At 41.6% G+C, this 17,061-nt stretch overlaps 1 protein-coding gene and 1 long non-coding RNA gene across 3 annotated transcripts in view; both read right to left on the bottom strand.

Annotated features, from left to right (window-relative positions):
• Window positions 1–978: 978 nt before the first annotated feature.
• LOC147795977 (dickkopf-related protein 1-like) lies at window positions 979–9,504 on the bottom strand. The gene is made up of 3 exons (XM_087129964.1): window positions 8,755–9,504; window positions 2,076–2,333; window positions 979–1,394 (listed from the first exon to the last, which is right to left on the bottom strand). The coding sequence occupies exons 2-3, from the start codon at window positions 2,215–2,217 to the stop codon at window positions 979–981; spliced, it is 558 nt and encodes a 185-aa protein (XP_086986090.1). The 5' UTR covers window positions 2,218–2,333; window positions 8,755–9,504.
• A 3,225-nt stretch (window positions 9,505–12,729) lies between these two features.
• LOC147795973 (uncharacterized) overlaps window positions 12,730–17,061 on the bottom strand; it is a 107,792-nt gene continuing 103,460 nt past the window's right edge. For both annotated transcript variants that reach the window (XR_015423351.1, XR_015423350.1), the window contains 2 exons: window positions 13,907–13,955; window positions 12,730–13,084 (listed from right to left, as the gene is read on the bottom strand). This is a non-coding gene — a long non-coding RNA (uncharacterized LOC147795973). The remainder of the gene's footprint in view (window positions 13,085–13,906; window positions 13,956–17,061) is intronic.

Here is a 17,061-nt window from a genome sequence, read left to right as displayed (position 1 = left end):
ACTAAAATCAAAGAAAATGGTCACTGATAACTAAAAAAAGCACTTCAATATTAAAATGTGCAGGTATATGTTTCCACTTGATACATGACAGAACTATTGCTATGGTAGTATAAGGGAAAGGATGTAACATGTTTATGTTTCCACTTGATACATGACAGCACAATTGCTATGGTAGTATGAACAAGGGAGCGGTTGTCCATTGACCAGCAAATTCTGCACAAAAGTTTTGACTGTGAGTTTCAAGAATATTCCTTTCGCTTACTTGTGACATACAATCCGTATTATGCAACGATGGAAAAAGTGCGTGTCAGACTCTCTTTTGAGATTAATTAAGTTGGCTTGATGGGTGGCAGGACATCGATCATGGTTAGTCGGAAGTTACATTTTGATCCATCGTTTTTGCATTTAAATACACCTTTGAAACACAGGGTGCCAGGCAAAGTTTGGACGGTCGACCGTTTTGTAAATTTTTTACTTCCGCTGACGACTGGGCTTTACAATAATGCGCTAGTTGTATTTTGATAAAAATTTATACTCTATACATGAAATAGATGACATCGAAACACCCCCGAATTGTAACATGAAGAATGGGGAAAGAAAGAGTAGTATTTCCAAACCATACATTAATTCAATTAAAGCGCGTCCTTTAATTCTATACGCGTTTAGACAATAATGTAGCAGCCGTTTTAAAACTCGATATGATACTGGTTATACTCACAATAGACTATCAATATTAACAAAACCCGTATCACTGCGCTGCTTATGGATACTTATTCGTTTTTTAATTGCTGCCAATATATGACCCACCTATGTAGGTCATAAAACCCTCCATTAAACTGGTAACTGATCGGGCACTGCTCGCCTGAAGTCCCGGTGACCTGGTGACAATGGACGTACTCTCTCCCATCTGATTTGTGTCTTCTACGTCATCATCGTCATCATCATCCCAATGATTTTCATACATCGGACCGAGCTTCGCTAACGTAAATCCTCAACTATTTCTCTGTCTGGTCGGTCACCATCAGTGTTATCTGCCTCTCCATTCCATTCATGCTGCAATTCATCTTTTGTCACTTGTACTTCAATCCTTATGGGAGGCTCATCGTTCTCGTTCACTACTTTGACAATGACACCGTCTTCATTTGAAAGGCGTTTTTTTTGTTTTGGAGAACTGGCAGGGTATGGTAACGGAAAATCGGGCGAAGGATGTCTTTTACATGACAAAGAGTCACCACAGTGGCATCTTTGGAAGACTGCAGTTAGGCGATCTCGTTTCTTGGTGCATACATCTCCTTCCACTAAGATTGGTTTACATATGCGCGTCCAGAAGTGCTGCGCGCAACAAAGACCCTGAGCGCACTGGTCGGTTGCCTCACACACCTCGTCTTCACGAACTGTCGCCAAAAGAAAGAAATAAAGTCAGCATCAATAAAGATAATAATGAAGAAGAGAGGTTTTGGGGAGACTTGTTAATTCAATGTTAGGTTAACCCATACATTTCCACACCCATAGTTGTGGGGTCATACACTCGATATTTTACCTATTTTGTGGGGAACAAAAACATTATGGGGACAAAGCAAATGTCCACCAACTAGGTCCAGATTTGCCTAACAAAAGAACTTGTCCCTTTAATGCAAGAACATATCCCCTTAACGTGGTGAATGCTACCCACATTAAACGCATTAGGTGAGATTTGAATCCAGCACGTTCATTTACTGACAGATCCCGGCATCTCGTCATACGTACGCCTCTAAAGTCTTGCAATGGTGGAGGCACTATGCCAGCTTCAGGATGGTAACACCCAATAAAGATGCTTACGCCACCATGGTATTGACACGTCACATGACTGGCTTTTAACTTACTGTCAGCTCAGAGTGTGTGTAACAAGTACATTACACACTGTACACCGTGTACACGACCATGAACTATTTGTTAATACTTCTGGAAATTGACCTGAATGGTCGCATTACTTAGAACCTACACTCTACACTTACTGACAATGAAGAAAATCAGTTTGAAAGTTAAATGTTTTTCCCCTCATAGATGACAAAACAATATGACTCAAATTTACTCACGTTTCCGCATGTTTTCTCTGGTGTGTTGGGAAATACTTTCTTCTTCCGAATCGGTAGAAAAAGCTTTTGCAAATGAAGAATCGTATCGCATCTCCTTTGGAACACATCGGCCTTGTCGGCACACGTTGCCATGACAACACATGCCATTCCGCTGGCAGCGTCTTCTGGACCGTCTGCAGGGAAGACATGACTTGTGGCCCTCTCCCTCCCATGACAAAATGACTTCTGTTCGCAATCATCATCACCGTTGCATAAGACCTTCAAATTTTGAACAATGAAAGTTGGAGTCAAAACTTCAACAATTTCGGCAGTGATCTTCGAGAAAAACTTAACACTTGCAGTCACTTTAGTTTAATAACCGTCTGAAAATACCTCAACAATGTAATTCTATTCCTGGGCAAATCGCAAGTTATGTATATGTTTTGTCTTCCAACTGATTTTGTAATTCATACTTAAAAGAGCTCCCTTGAATTTTATCCTCACAGTCGAGCCATACACAAACCGCCGGCCACTGACAGCTGATGTACCCCATTTTCAAAGAAGTTCCGCAAATAGCTAAGAAAACACTTGGGCGAGTGTAGTTGCCTGACCGACAGACTGTTTAGACAGAGTCAATAGGGATTTGCCTGTAGCAAACTTTCATGCATTATAAACATGAGATATGACAAACAAGCATGTCACTTTGAAGTGACGGTCATTCAAGAGGTTTGCACGGAAGTGACAGCTTGAATTTCAGACGGAATGTGATAATGGCACAGGTCCATTAACACAGTAGCGCCCTCTGTCAGATTTAAATACACACTCAATACGTTTCAACCCATATTCATAGCTGTATGGTTGAACCAAGGTGATGGGTAACAGTCGTCACTGACGATTTTTTTTTAACTTATAAGAGTGCGAGTAGTAGAGGGCATGGCAGTCGCTACAAATTATTTCAAGGAGAGAATAGTTTCCGTAGAAAAAAGAACTGTTAAAACACGTAAAGACTTTGTCTACGCATACGCAGCCTATTCAACTAGCCTTCATGAAGCTTCAATGAGCGGGCTGCATACACGTAGACCCTATAATTATTGATGCGTTTTTAAAAAATGTGCCACAAAAATTTTGGTCCAACCAGAATTCTAAAAGAAAAGATTAATTTTGCTTGATTGTAATATTCTGTATGAAGATAATCACCTGTTTGCAATATTTTCAAACGGTACTTGAACATTCCCTTTCTTCAGGGAACACCATGGCATGGCATGTAATTTCCCCATTTGCGACAAGTTAATATTAATAAGACATTGCCAATGCATTCAAATAATGATCCAATAGAAGTTTTTCTTTGAAAATGGCAAGTCAAAATTGAAGAAAAACGGTGGTCAAATTATGCAACAGGTCTCCATTTTGAGGCAGTGGGCCCATGTGCTAGTGGAAGGCATTCACACTTGAAACTAGGTCACTACATGTACCGGTACGTGTTTAGCAAGTGGTGTGATAAGGCTTGATATCATCTTATGACAACCATCTTGTTTCATTTGTTTCAAAAGGTTGAAGTTCCCACAGGCCATGTTCGATGCGATTATACTATCTTGAAGGGTCACGACACAATGGCATTTTTAAATGCAAACATCAATAATTAAATTGCGTAAGTACAATAATTCCTGCATTTATAAAGACCTGGCCTTAATTTTCTTTCCTTCGGTGATACGCTACAGCAATATCCATGCAGCCTATCAACACAACTACGTCAGCGTTTGAAGCTAGAGGCCTAGGGATCAGAACCATAAGAATAACTACAGTAATGGACAAAGAAAACGACATAAGTATTTAAGGAAACAAGTTGAAATACTAATTGAACAATTGAACCATACTTGCAACTCGGTTCACACATGTACATTTACATGTACAACGTATAATACTGAGAGATTACTCGCACGGCCCTGTGTTTCCACGTGGGAAAATGTGGAAGGAAACCACCAGTAATGTAACTTAATATGGTAGCAATTGACAGGCGGGCGATGGCGCCCAGTACACTGGCAGCAGCTGCATAAAGCATTGTTAGAGCAACACTGGTTGTCGGTGGAATGCCTGCTCAGCTTTGAAGATCGGCTTCTTCAGAAGCAACCGTCACACCTGGGGGGGAGACCGTGGCACCGAGAGGCCAAGATCCAACTGTTTATTTATTCATTTGATTTCTCACTGATCCCGGACGGCCTGACGTCTCCCAAGGCCATAGAATCTGGAAACTTAAAACGATGAATGTAAAACCATTTTCACTGTTGGAAAAATGAAGAAACGTGTATATATAAACACGTAATGAAATAAGTGAAAGATAACAACGACCTGATCGCTTGTAGCTGATATGCACTAAATCAAGGATAAATTCAAGAGTCAAAAGATCTTTATTGCCACAGGTGCGCTGTGATTGCAATTTTGTTTCAATGTGCGGCTGATTATTTTTTGCCAAAGTGGCAAACTATTTTTAAGAACAAGTACAGACATTTGGCGTCCTGGCAAAGACATATCCAGGGATATTGGGTCCAGGGGAGAGGGGGGAATGAATTTTTATCCAAAAATGACTACCTTATTTTTATACCACTGCAACAGTCCTCACCCCCCAAGATCAGGTGTGTTGTCACGGTTTCATTTCCTAGAAAGTCTGCAACATGTCTCCAGAAAGGGAAATTTGCCCCCCGTATATCACTGCGTCCTAATGATCATGCAAAATGGCGACTAGTTTCAAAACTTCTCATCAAAATGAGAAATTAATGGATCCAAGATGGCTCGCTTCCCCCAGATAAGAAGACAGTCGGTTTCTTTTTAATGAAATTACAGAATGGAAAATAGATTTAGATTTATCAATGGTGGTGGTAGGAAAAACGTGTTCCCTTTGCACGTCTCACATGAAAGTGCATATCTAATGGCAGAGCTGGGGCTCCATATTTCACTTAGACCGAGACCCCGCAGTGCTAGGCAATTACAGCAATTTTGAATTAATAACAGCTAAACGAGTGCCAACTGTGACCCACCCTGTCGGGGATCATCTACGAGTGATCAACCGGCAATTGGCAGCAATTACCTGCCAAAAAACTACCGACAAACGAACAAGAGCCTAACCCTCTCTCCAGCATTCCTAGAGTTACACACCCGTCAGTTGGCCTTGCGGGCTAAGATAGCGGGAGAATGTTGACCCACCCGTGAGGGCAGTTCTGCCAGCAAATCCAACCACTGCCAAACTAAATGTAGATACTAGCTCCAACCATGGAGGGAGAATGCTCCACCTTAACTTGCCCCCTATTTATTTTTGATGAAAAAAAGTTAAAATGACATCATATTGGAATTCTCAGGCCGGCATTGTCATGTGAATCTCTGACCATGAATGCTGTTTATCCCACAGCCTCATGGTGGACACTGAGCTCAAGTGCCAACCTTAAACTTAGTATAAAAGCAGGCACTGAGGATGTCATCCCTGTCGGGCGAGTGTCGATCACCCCCCCCCCCCCCCCATTCTGCTCTCTTCAATGTCACAACGGGCTCCTCCTACAAGTTACCGCTTCAAGTTTGCGCCCTATGACCACAATAACACAAATGAGGACACGCTATATTTCCTCTTTTTCCTGGATGAAGCGGACTACTTTAGTTGTACAACAACCAAAGCAGACAATCGTCGACTAAGTCAACTGCAGAAACAAGGAAAATGTAACAATTTATCATACGTCGAAAAATTGACAGATTCTAATATAATAAGTGATTCAAGCTCTTACAACTTTTTACTGTAAAGTACTGTACAAGTGTACACATACACGCACACATCCACATCCCACTTCGCTTATAAACACAACAGAAAGGTACGATGTGTAAAAGCTAGCCCCGTTTAGAGTGCTTAATGTTCGCATTTGATTTTGCTATAAAAACGAAATTTTACCATGTGATCAGGGTTACAGCTTTCTTATTAATTTTTAAGTGTTAATTCGATCAATGGAAGCCATACTTCAGAACTCTATACCAGCACATTTTAGTGTCCATGCTCGAGTGGATTGTGGAATGCGATGGGGAAGGTTTCAGACCTTCTAACAAGAATGCTGAATGCTCCGTACAAGAATGCAACTGCTCCGTGTAGTCCTCTCGTCACCTACAAGAGTCGGCGTGATGCTCCTGAAAGAAAATTCAACACCCTTCTGAATGCAGTAAGCTCTTTTTTTCTATTAAGTTATAACCTAATACTGATCTATCGAGAAAGTCTATCGTGGCTGACTGTGATAGCAGATAGAACTTGAAGAAACTCACCAGCTGGGAAACTGTCCGGCGCCTGTTGAACAGATTTTCTTCGAATTCTCCATGGACTGCCGTACATGTGGTGAACTTTCGAGACGCGGCAGCCTTTGAGTCTTTCCCAATAATAAACTTTCTTAAACCAAGCGTTCAATTTCTCTTGCAGACCTCTTGCAGAATGGACTGAAGTAGCCCTGAAGACAGCTAATTTTTTATTTACGTCGAGGGTGATGACAGAAATCCGAGATACATGTATCCTGTAAAACATTACACCGTATAAGCCTTCCTTTCGAAAATATACTTCCATACCGTTTGGCACAAATTTGAGACTGAGGCTTCAGGAAACCACTTGGTTTTACCTGTTACGTACCGACTCAGTCTGACAGTAGGAATAATTTATCGTACGTTAATTTTACAAAGTTGAACTGCAATGTAGCCTACCCAAATCCACACCTTATACAGAATTTCATCACCGTGGAGGAAAAAAATAGCTCTTCTTGGCTCTTGGGTGGATATAGTTCATACCGTAGACTTGTATCCGGCATGATCCAACAGATTCTATATTAATACACAACGACAGTTATAAAGCTGAAATATAAACTTTGCGAAGAAATGTCAACACAGACGAATGGCTTAAGGCCTAAACACAACCAGCAAAGTAACCAGTGTAAAGGGATCAGGTAAACGAAATGTTTACCAATTATTGTCTTCTCAACGTTCAACAGTTGTCTCTCAAGTCACAGCAACATCACTTGACGTTGCAACTGTAGTTTTTTAGGGAAGCTTGGTTCTTTTTATAAGCATGGTTGATGAATCCCCCATCACCGTAAGACTGAGAACCAGAAAAAAAGACAATTTAATAAAAGATTGAGATGTAACATCCATGACAAAAAGATGGTGGCGCAGTATAGTACATATTGGGGTTTTGGGAGCCTGCATATTGACCCTGGGGTTGGTCTAGTCCCGTGGTATTCACAATGGGGTTGCTAAATACACCTGCTCACTATTACAGAGCAACAGCCAGAGGTCTCCACCTCACAGCAAGGATTGACTCAATGGGCTGTGCGACTCATTCCTTAAATTTAGTACAGGGTTACGATGCAGATAATTATGACAAAAAATCCGGCATTCAAATTTTATGGTACAATTTAATAAAAATGTTCAAAGTAGTACAAGCACAGCGATAATATTTAAGGTTAGCTACTACATTCTTCAGCCGCGTCCCAGTTATCGAGAGTATACATGTATGTCAACCAGCTGACAACTTGAAAACATTTGCGAGTTTGTTTCTGCATTCAATTGGGGACCCTGAACAATGGAGGACAATGCGGTCCCCGATTGACAGAGGGGGTCCCCAGTTGCAGGCAAATACACACACACAAAAGTGGACAGAAAAGCGTGATATGTTGAAATCACCGTTGCATGTGTTTAAAGTCTTTAGTGAGGCCAAAATATCACTTCCAATTCATACAAGATAATTTTGTGTAAAATTTCCTCATCCATTGCTAGTAAGTCTGGCTTTTTCAAAAAACATTTGGCTTCCTATTATTAGCAAATCAAACTTGCTATTCAGGAATGTTGGTCAAGTCGTCCCCAAGTCATGTCGTCAGCTTCGTATTGTTTTCAAACCTGTCAATTTCAAAAAGGTTTTGACATGCCTTTAGATCTTTACAAACCCAACAATAAAATACCAACTCGTGCATTTCAAGCACACATCTGTCTCCCACATTACGACTTTCATGTACATGAACGTTGGGTCTTTGACATAGGCCTGTCATGGCACGACAAAAAACGTGATTTATTACAAGATACCCTTGATCCACATATTTTGGTAGAGAAATTCATGTGATAGGGAGAAATGTTATGTGTTTGACTGTGCCAAGGTCGAACGAATGCTTATAGGAGAGACTGGAAAAGTGGTAGGTATATATGCAACACATGTATTCCTTCAAGCCAGGTTTTCCATATTTGACAGAATTACAAATTTACATGTAGACTTTGAATATCTGTATCTTAAATACCGTTTCAATCCGAACAGCTTAAGAAATTTCAAGTATTGATTCCAAGAAAAAGATGTCAATCTAGCCACTTTCGTTCCCTCCACTACACGCATGACATGCATATTTTGACTTGATGCCAAACCTACTCAGCAAATACTCAAATTAGTATTTCACTTATTAATGAATAATTGTATCTAAGGTACTTATGTATACTTCAATCATTTTCAATACTAGCATAGGCCTAGCCACGTTTTATTGATCATGTTGAGATGAAGCACATCATAGACTTTAGATCTAATGATAGCTACATGAAAAATCCTGCCGAGCTCTCACAATCCAGGGTTCGAGGAAATAGTATTCGTGTTCATGAAATTAAGATTATTAAGAAATACTTCGACGTATACGTTTACAAAAAAGTTACTCACCAAAGTTCTCTGGAACGGTTTCCGTTTAGGTGATGTCATTCCCAACTCTGCTGGGTTCTGATTTTCATGATGCTTGCTAGTATCACCCTGGATACTCGGCCGATCACTTGAGTCAATGCTTGTGTCCAGCAACAGCTCCCGTCTCCGCTCGTGAACATACACACCGTTGGTGGATGTCAAAGCACACAGCAAAAGAACAAGCCCAACCTTCACCCAACATGAGTATGATACTACTGTGTTCGCCATTTTTTCAACAGAGGGTAAAATCTTTGGACGGCAATGTTATCAACCTTAACCTACTGGTTCAGTCCGAGGAGTAGAAGTCATACGTAGACTTCAAACAGCTAATAGTACATGTGCGTCAGCAAACATCATATTATGTACTGACAAATTCAACGATGGTGCCTGGCAGCATAGCTGTTCAACTTTTCCAGTTAATGATGCTATACCCGTTTTTTAGCCAAGAAGAAAAAAAACAATCACTAACATTTCACACAAGAAATAAAGCTTTTTGTTCTTTCGATCAGGAACACAGACATCGCTTCCAAATGAGTAGTGATCTGAATGTGCAGGTACAGTAGCGACTACTCTCGACTGCTGCCACGCATTGCTTTGCTTACATCGCCCATTCCCTGAGGATTAATTATAGCTCAATCATTGCCCACTACCCCCTAAACATTACAAAGGTGCCGACAAAGGCTTGCCGATAATACTCGTTAATTGGTCAGAGCCGTACGTCCCACGCGTCAGACTGGAAGCACTCACTAAACTACTAGCCGATAAACCGCAGGATAAACTATGCAAAGCTTAGGGGGTCACGTCACGGACGATTTTTGCATCAAGAGCTAGGTCGTCTTTGTACATGTATTTCAATTGAAAAGTTCCATGCCTAAAACCGGGGATCACGAACGCCTGAGTGATATATTGGAAAACCTTGCTTTTTAACTGAACTCCCGATTTATTATCCTGTGAATCTTCAAATTTGGTTCTTCTACCGAAATTTTCCATTGCTCTCCATGTTCAGGAGAAACACAGTCCCTGATCCTTTGTGAACCCATGCATGGGGCTAGCAATGATTCAGAAGAGGTCACTTGTTTGATGTGTTTTTTAAATATATAGTTGCATATTGCATCGGCTATGTACTGATGGGTCCAAGGAAGGGGTTAAAGGAAGGCAATATCCCCCAAAATGAATGCTTATTTTAAATTTTGCCATCGCAAGTCATGAGCTACACATATCTTTAATCATTAATGCCGCGTTGAATATAGCGCACGATTTCGGTAAAGGCCTTTTTTTTTCAAAAAGAACTACATGTAATTACTCTTGAACTCCACCAGCGGATGCACTCTTTGGTGCAAGGGATAGATAACTATACAAGAAGGGACGGTGTGAGAGTGTGGATGTTGGATTGGAGGTTTGATTGTCAGAGTAATGGTATAGAGGTTAAGTTTGTAATATAGAGGCTGTCAATTTTCGTGGGTGTATGAAAAGGTTAGCTGGGTGCTTGGTGGATGTGGGTGTCTGCAGTGGACGTGAGCTGAATGACCCGATGCATGGTATATAGATGGACGATGGACGGGGCTTTGTCCACCATGGGTCAGGTAATCAACGCAGCTCTGTGAACATACTCTAGGCTGTCTATTAAACTTCACCACATCCACCCATCCAGCAGCAAAGGACGCGAACATATTGATTTGCAGTAAAAAGTTTTGATTGCCAACGTTTTCGACGGCAACAATGTTTTAGGCCTACTTTATATTTCCCAGGTTCTCTTTGTCTCCATATCGCTTTGGACGAAATTTTTAATTGAATTTATGCCATGAATCATACCCACGCATACAGCGATGAATTCCCATGAATCATTTCATGTAAACACTTCGAACAGCCCACCACATCGCTTAACTCTGCTTGCGTAGGATTTCAGCTTGCCTACCCATAATGGATTTGGCTCATTAGAGACTGTTATTTGCGTTACCACTTGATGTTTGTGGCATGATAAACTCCGGATGACGTGCAAATACCGCCTCTAGAGAAAAACACTAAAGATGGAATCGACTACTGGCTTTACACAATTAACCTATTTAAAAACCTCTGTTACAGTCCAGATGGACTCACGTCAGCCACGTAGAGGCAAATAACACCATTAATCGTCTTTATTTACTTGATGTACAGGGATCTAGTTGATTTGAAACCGTTATCATTGAAACAATGACAGTTTCATCTTTCAGCCTTCATTATCATGTCCATCACTGTGCCATTACCAAGCCACTCGATCTTAATCACCTCCACAGGTAAACTAATAAGGACCTGTGACGCACGCAATGGAACTATCTTGAGAATGGTCATGATAGAAACTGGAGGTATACGAAGGCGCCATGCCGGAGAGTTTGGGACGGCATCTTCATTTTCATTGGGTTTTTGGTATCACTGCGGTTTACAAATCCTGCTTCCAAATGCAAAATGGTTTAAGGACCATGTCTGGAATTTCAAATTGACCTAGTTCTCTACTATCAGACATGCAGTAACAACACGTACCATGAAAGAGTCCTGTTTAAGGTATTTTGTAGCTCGCCTGATCAGATTTTTTTCTTGTGAACAAGCATGGAGCTATACAAGCGACTCGAGGTTTCGGCCATACCCGCGTGATGTTTATTTAGCCACCACTGCCTGGTGCTCCTCTGGCGCACACTCTCCACACATCACACGATGCTATGACCAGCCTAAGGCATCGATGTTGACATGGCGGTTGGGTGTTGATTGCTCCAGCGCTCTGAACATACCGTGGGTTAAAAGGTCGACTTGGAAAAGCCCCCGGTAGCAAGTCGACAAGTTTATCCTTCAGGTTGGTGATCTTGATTTTTGCCGACGATCAGTCGCTAAAATCTTGCAGGTAAGGCCCCCCACCGGGGGGAGGGATAAAAAGCTAGAGCTACATTTTTTTTAGAGTCCGGAGACCAAGCCGTTGGAAAGTTATACGCTGTAACAATTTAAGGTGGATTCCCTTCCTGTGACTGGGATGTATTCCACTCCTCATGCTCTGATGTCTCGTCATATTGTTTTTCCCGGTTGGTGCGGTCTGACTTTTCAAAGTTCATCAGGCTTTTGAATTTTTGTCAGAAGCTCGGGTATTTTAGGAGGAGATCATGCTTAGCCAGGTTCAGTTGCTCAGGTAGGCAGGCATTTTTAAACCTAAACAGAGCTGGTGGCAGAATCCGCTCTCAGCCAACTTTTCCGATATAGCTGTTTTTTTACGAGCCGAGGCCTTGAGCAAATTTTTAAGCAGGTCACAGTCATTTTGACACAAATGTAAAATCGAAGATGCTGTACTCAAGCAGCACCCTCGTTACTGAGATAGGTTAGCAAAAATTAATGTGTTCTTTTCCGCTACGTTGACCAGTGCACGCTGGCTGGCACGAGTGTAGCCTCCACATTCAAATGGCCGTAACGGAAAATATGTCAAATTGAGTCGAAACTCCACATTTGTACTGATAAGCAGTATTTGTACATGCATGCTGTGTTTTAAAAAATGTTGTATGAGACGGCTGGACTCTTTTAGCGCAATCCGCCCCCCCCCCGGCTGTGAGCCTAGGCCTAATATAACCCGGCTTTTTCAGGATTAGTCCTTGAACGAATCGGCCTGGTCGCGTTGCGATTGTGTTGCGCTTTCGTTGGAAGTCCACCGCTTTGAGTTCGATTACTGCAGAAGGTGGAGCCCAGCACATTGCTTAATTCCAATTTGTTAAAGAAAATATTTTTAATGTCCTCTCTTATTCAAAGGAGTTCCCTTGTTGCCTACAGTAACATTTCCTCCAAAATCCCCTCATTTCAGTTCGCTGAACATCTGGAAATACTCAGAACGTTTCAGTATAGATGGTTAGGTTGTATATGCTCAGTTGCCCCAACAAACGCCTCAAATATGTCGGCTTAAGACGCTTCATTATAATCCAAGGGAATGAGGTTCCTTTTAAATCAAAGGCTTTGAAGTCACCGCTAGCTAGGCTCAATCCTCTTTCAATGAAAACTTTGTTCACTTTCGAAGCTTTATCGCAACGGACATTTACCAGACACGTTAGGCTGGTACAATAAAGGGATTTATAATGCGAAAGTCCTGATCGCCTTAAAAAACCATGTAGGTATCTTGTTGTTAGAGTTTTGAATAAGATCAGAGTGTCCTTCTGCTGGATTTAATCCCTACTTCCTCTCAGCATGATGTTCGTCCAACTGTCTTTATTATCTGGCTTGTAACACATTTGCCTTCCAAACAAACTCAACTCACATCCTGTGATGTCTGCAGAAAACTTCCTACGGCCTTTACTGCACACTCTGTATTCTAATAGGTGAAAGTATATGTTTAACAAATACATGTAATTACTGTGGAGACAATATCGAACCCCTTTGCGATATACTTTGGAGAAACGCTGAGCTTTACTATTTTAAAAAGTTTCATTCTAGTCTTCGGAAAACTCGTCCCTGGTTGACTATCCCGTATCTATTGCTGGCTGCGATGTTTTGTGTGGAATTTCCTTGCGATTTAGGGAAGTGTGAATGAATTGATCGTCAATGCCGCAGCTTCTGTGACTTCTATTACGCCTGAGTGAGTTTGATTCTCTCGAATTCAGTTGTTGGCATTTAATTGGGTACTGCACGTCAAAGGTTCATACATGAACACTCAGCGGCTTGAACTGTGAAGATGCATTTTGCTCGGAAAAAAAACCTAATGCACTCCTGACATTGGAATGACAAGCCCCTTTACAGGGCCTGTTTTACTCACCACCAATTAGGAACTATTGAGGTAAACTGCGTTGTAATTGCTGACTAATTGGCGGTGCACTTTTGTTGTCGTCAATCATGATCTTAGCCACTTGTCATCTCAAGCAAGCCAGGATTTATGGTGAGCTTTCAGAATTCCTCAGAGATTTTCAAACAATGCGGTCCTCCAGCGTCTTTCCACTGACGCGATACTTGACGAATCATAGTGAGATTTTCATTGTGAAAACAACTAGCTTACACACTGTGGTCAGCCCCCCTCTCCATTTCATGAGCGTGGGTTCTATTTGTTATATTTCTAAGGCCGAACGGAGTTGGTTATGACTGGGGTTAAACGTAAAATCCATAATTCTTCGGAGTGAACACTTGAAATTAATTGCTTTACCTTTCTCGTGTCCTGACGTTTTGATCACTTCCGCTTCTGGCGCACTATCCTGCAATGGAATGAGAGTTAGAAGGTGAAAAGAACGTACTGCTTCCCAACTCCAAATATTAGTATAAATTCATGTTGTGACTTGAAAGAATACGTAAATTCATCATACTTTCCAACACCGTAAAATGCTCAGCAAAATACTAGGTTTTCCAACACCCATCCAACCCCCCCTCCAAACAAAAAAACATTTATTTTCTTCCAAATAAAGTAAGGTGATGGGTGCACCCCTCATATTTAGGCCAGAAATATGTCCGCCGATCTCATTAATAAAAGTTATAGACTCAAAATATTCTATATTAGAGGGCCCTGAGAGCCATGGAACTGAGGAATCGAAGAAATATGAGACTGGACCTCTGGGCCGGACTCAGGGCTTCCAATTCCGAGCAATTTGGATGCAATCGGGTTTGAAAGTGGCACTATTTGAGCCATTTTGCCGAGGGAGGGTTTTTCAAAATGGCTTCTTTTCTGGACAGGGACATTTTCTGCATGTTAGGGGTGGTCTGCTTCTAGTGAAATTTTCTCAAAAATTCATTGGTAAACCCCCCGAAAATTGAAAGGAAAATGAAAGAGGACACGTGGAACGTCATTTTTCTGTGCAGCGTGAACACCTGTGGGATTTGTATTTTTAAAATATTTGTGGAGTATGGGGATTTGTCACTGCTGTCTATGGGAATTTATTTTTAGTGGTTCACTCTGATGTTGGACATCAACGTTCAATCTGTAATAGCGCCCTCAATGTAGTTTATGCTGCATATACAGATATAAAGGAAGTCCGAGTTCCTCTCGTATTCTTTACTTTTGAGGGAGGGCCGATCATTCGGGAAGATAAAACAGACGGTAGAAATTATTTCCTGAACACACCTGATGAGACATGTTCATTTATGTGGCTTGAACTGAATAAACCCCATGCTTGGGTTTGTACTTTCTGTATATAAGAAAAGACAGTCTTTGATTTTCTTTTTCGAATAAAGTATTTAAGGGACTTGAGCAAGTTAAATGTACGTTGGCCCCGATCCCCCGTGTTCCTGCTGTTTTATATGAACATGTACCAAGTACCAGTCACAGAACCAACCAGCGCGCTTGAACGTTGCGACATGCTGTAGGGTATAATAATTGTGGGAAAAATATTATTAGGTGGTCCGCGTGGTGCATGGTGCTTGGCAGTTTGACAGTTCACCGCGGTTTTTCAAAGATGCATGCATGCCGATGAGGACATACAGCTTCGTGTTCATAAATAAACCTCATGGCAGTTTGTCTGACCTCAGCAGGAAGGGGTTCTTTTTGTTCCAATCGCCAAACTACCATTCGAGTAGTCCGATTTGAGTTACTCGTCGAGTCGTGAATTGCGAAAAATTTGCACAACCGTAGATTATTTACGGTGTTGAAGGGCTTTAATGAACAGCGCACATGATTACATCATGGATTCGGCGGTGAAATAACTGCTGCGTAGGTGCATTGAATAATATCTCCCTCGTGTCTAAATACACTTGATGAGAACTATTGGGTTTAATCACAAAATCCACACTTTTTCTTAGTTTTGCTGTAGAGCCAAGGATACAGAAAGGGACCAATAGACTGGCACTAGGTCTTTGGCAAGCATGTGTAGTGATTTGTCCCCCGCCGCGAGCAAAATCTTTGGATTATCCTTGGGTGTTTTTTTTTTACGTGTTCCATGTAGACAATACTAAAGAAAACATCTCTATGCTGGGAAAGGGAAAAAAATGTGTGACATTCTGCAACGATTTCTGGGGGGAATATCTCATTTGGCATACCGTGTAGAAATTGCACTAAACTGGGCGTTTGGGCCGTTTTCCAATACTCATTTCCAAAACCAATCCCCGATTGTGGGCCTGAAGCGTTTAAAATAAATTGAAGTACTGCAGTGTTTGCCTCTATTGCACGTTTACTTGATGTTTTGTGGCACTATATGACTTACTAGCACGCTTACAACTTCAAAGTCAGGCAGTTAGAAAAAAAGGTTGAAGCCACAAACGGAGCTGAAGTCGTGTATTAGAAAACGGCCTTAGAGAACGTTTAGTTACTATCCGCCCCGAGTTGAAGTGCACCCCCAAGCGCACAGATATTACGCGTATTCAGCGTGCTCTGGTTCAAACGCACTATTGATTTCCATTATAAACGCATGCCTGTGCGGTGAGTACATTGATCTCCATAATGGAGATGAATGTTGAGTAGCAAAAAACACGCCCTCAAAACACGCTCGGAGCGATAAGCACGCAGTTTTACTCCGCGCCGATCGGGGTACATTGAACAAATTCTGACCCCATTGAAAATAGTGTAAAAATCAACAAAGTTTGCTGCCCCATGGCGGGCAACTTAAGTCCCTGAGGCCTCTCAAACAATGTGTTGTTTGGTCCTTCAGATTTCAATTAATTTTCAATTTTTAGTACGTTAACAAATGAAATTTTTAATTATCCGCCAAAACCAAACTCACCCCCCAAAAGTGAATGTTCCGTTTTCTCAGCAGCCATTTTCAAATGACATCCCTCACCTTCTCAGGCTCTTCTAACAAATTTTCAATCACATTTTTTCTGCTTTGCCCCCAGATAGGTGACCATGAATCTACAGAGATAATCCTGGGTTATACTGACACAATCCCACAATTTCTTGGCCTAAACAGACCCTTCTTTCCGAAAGAATCTGTCAGGGACACTTTTTAAGCGCCTCCGCTGTCGGAGAATTTTCCTTGAATTGGGACAGTGGACCACTGATCTCTACCACTGATACTGACAAGAGATCAGTGCACTGCACGCACCGGTTCACCCCCGCCCCATTTATGCGGCCCCCATTCCGACACTGCTGTAAATAGCCGAACACTAACGATACTATCCGAATGTGGACAGGACGTCGACATGTTCGGAATATGTCGGCTGTTTCCGGAAACTGGAGGAATTCATTGTGTTTTGGTTACGAATACCCATCACAGTATAAAGACTTATGGTTATACCAGCATAGAGGGATCTCAATACGACGCTTTTATTAGCGTCGATCTGCGCACTTCCGCGTTTGAAAACGAGGCTGTATGTGTCAGTTTCAATTCTAAATACGATCAGACGATTGAAAGTAAGGAGTCAAGACACAAAATACAT

Source organism: Acanthaster planci, linkage group LG19 (assembly GCF_054643075.1).
Source record: "Acanthaster planci isolate LZ-2023a linkage group LG19, COTS_SCS, whole genome shotgun sequence".
In the NCBI taxonomy this organism is placed as follows: Eukaryota; Metazoa; Echinodermata; class Asteroidea; order Valvatida; family Acanthasteridae; genus Acanthaster; species Acanthaster planci.
Note: the sequence above shows the minus strand (reverse complement) of the source record. Positions and strands in the feature narration are given on the sequence as shown.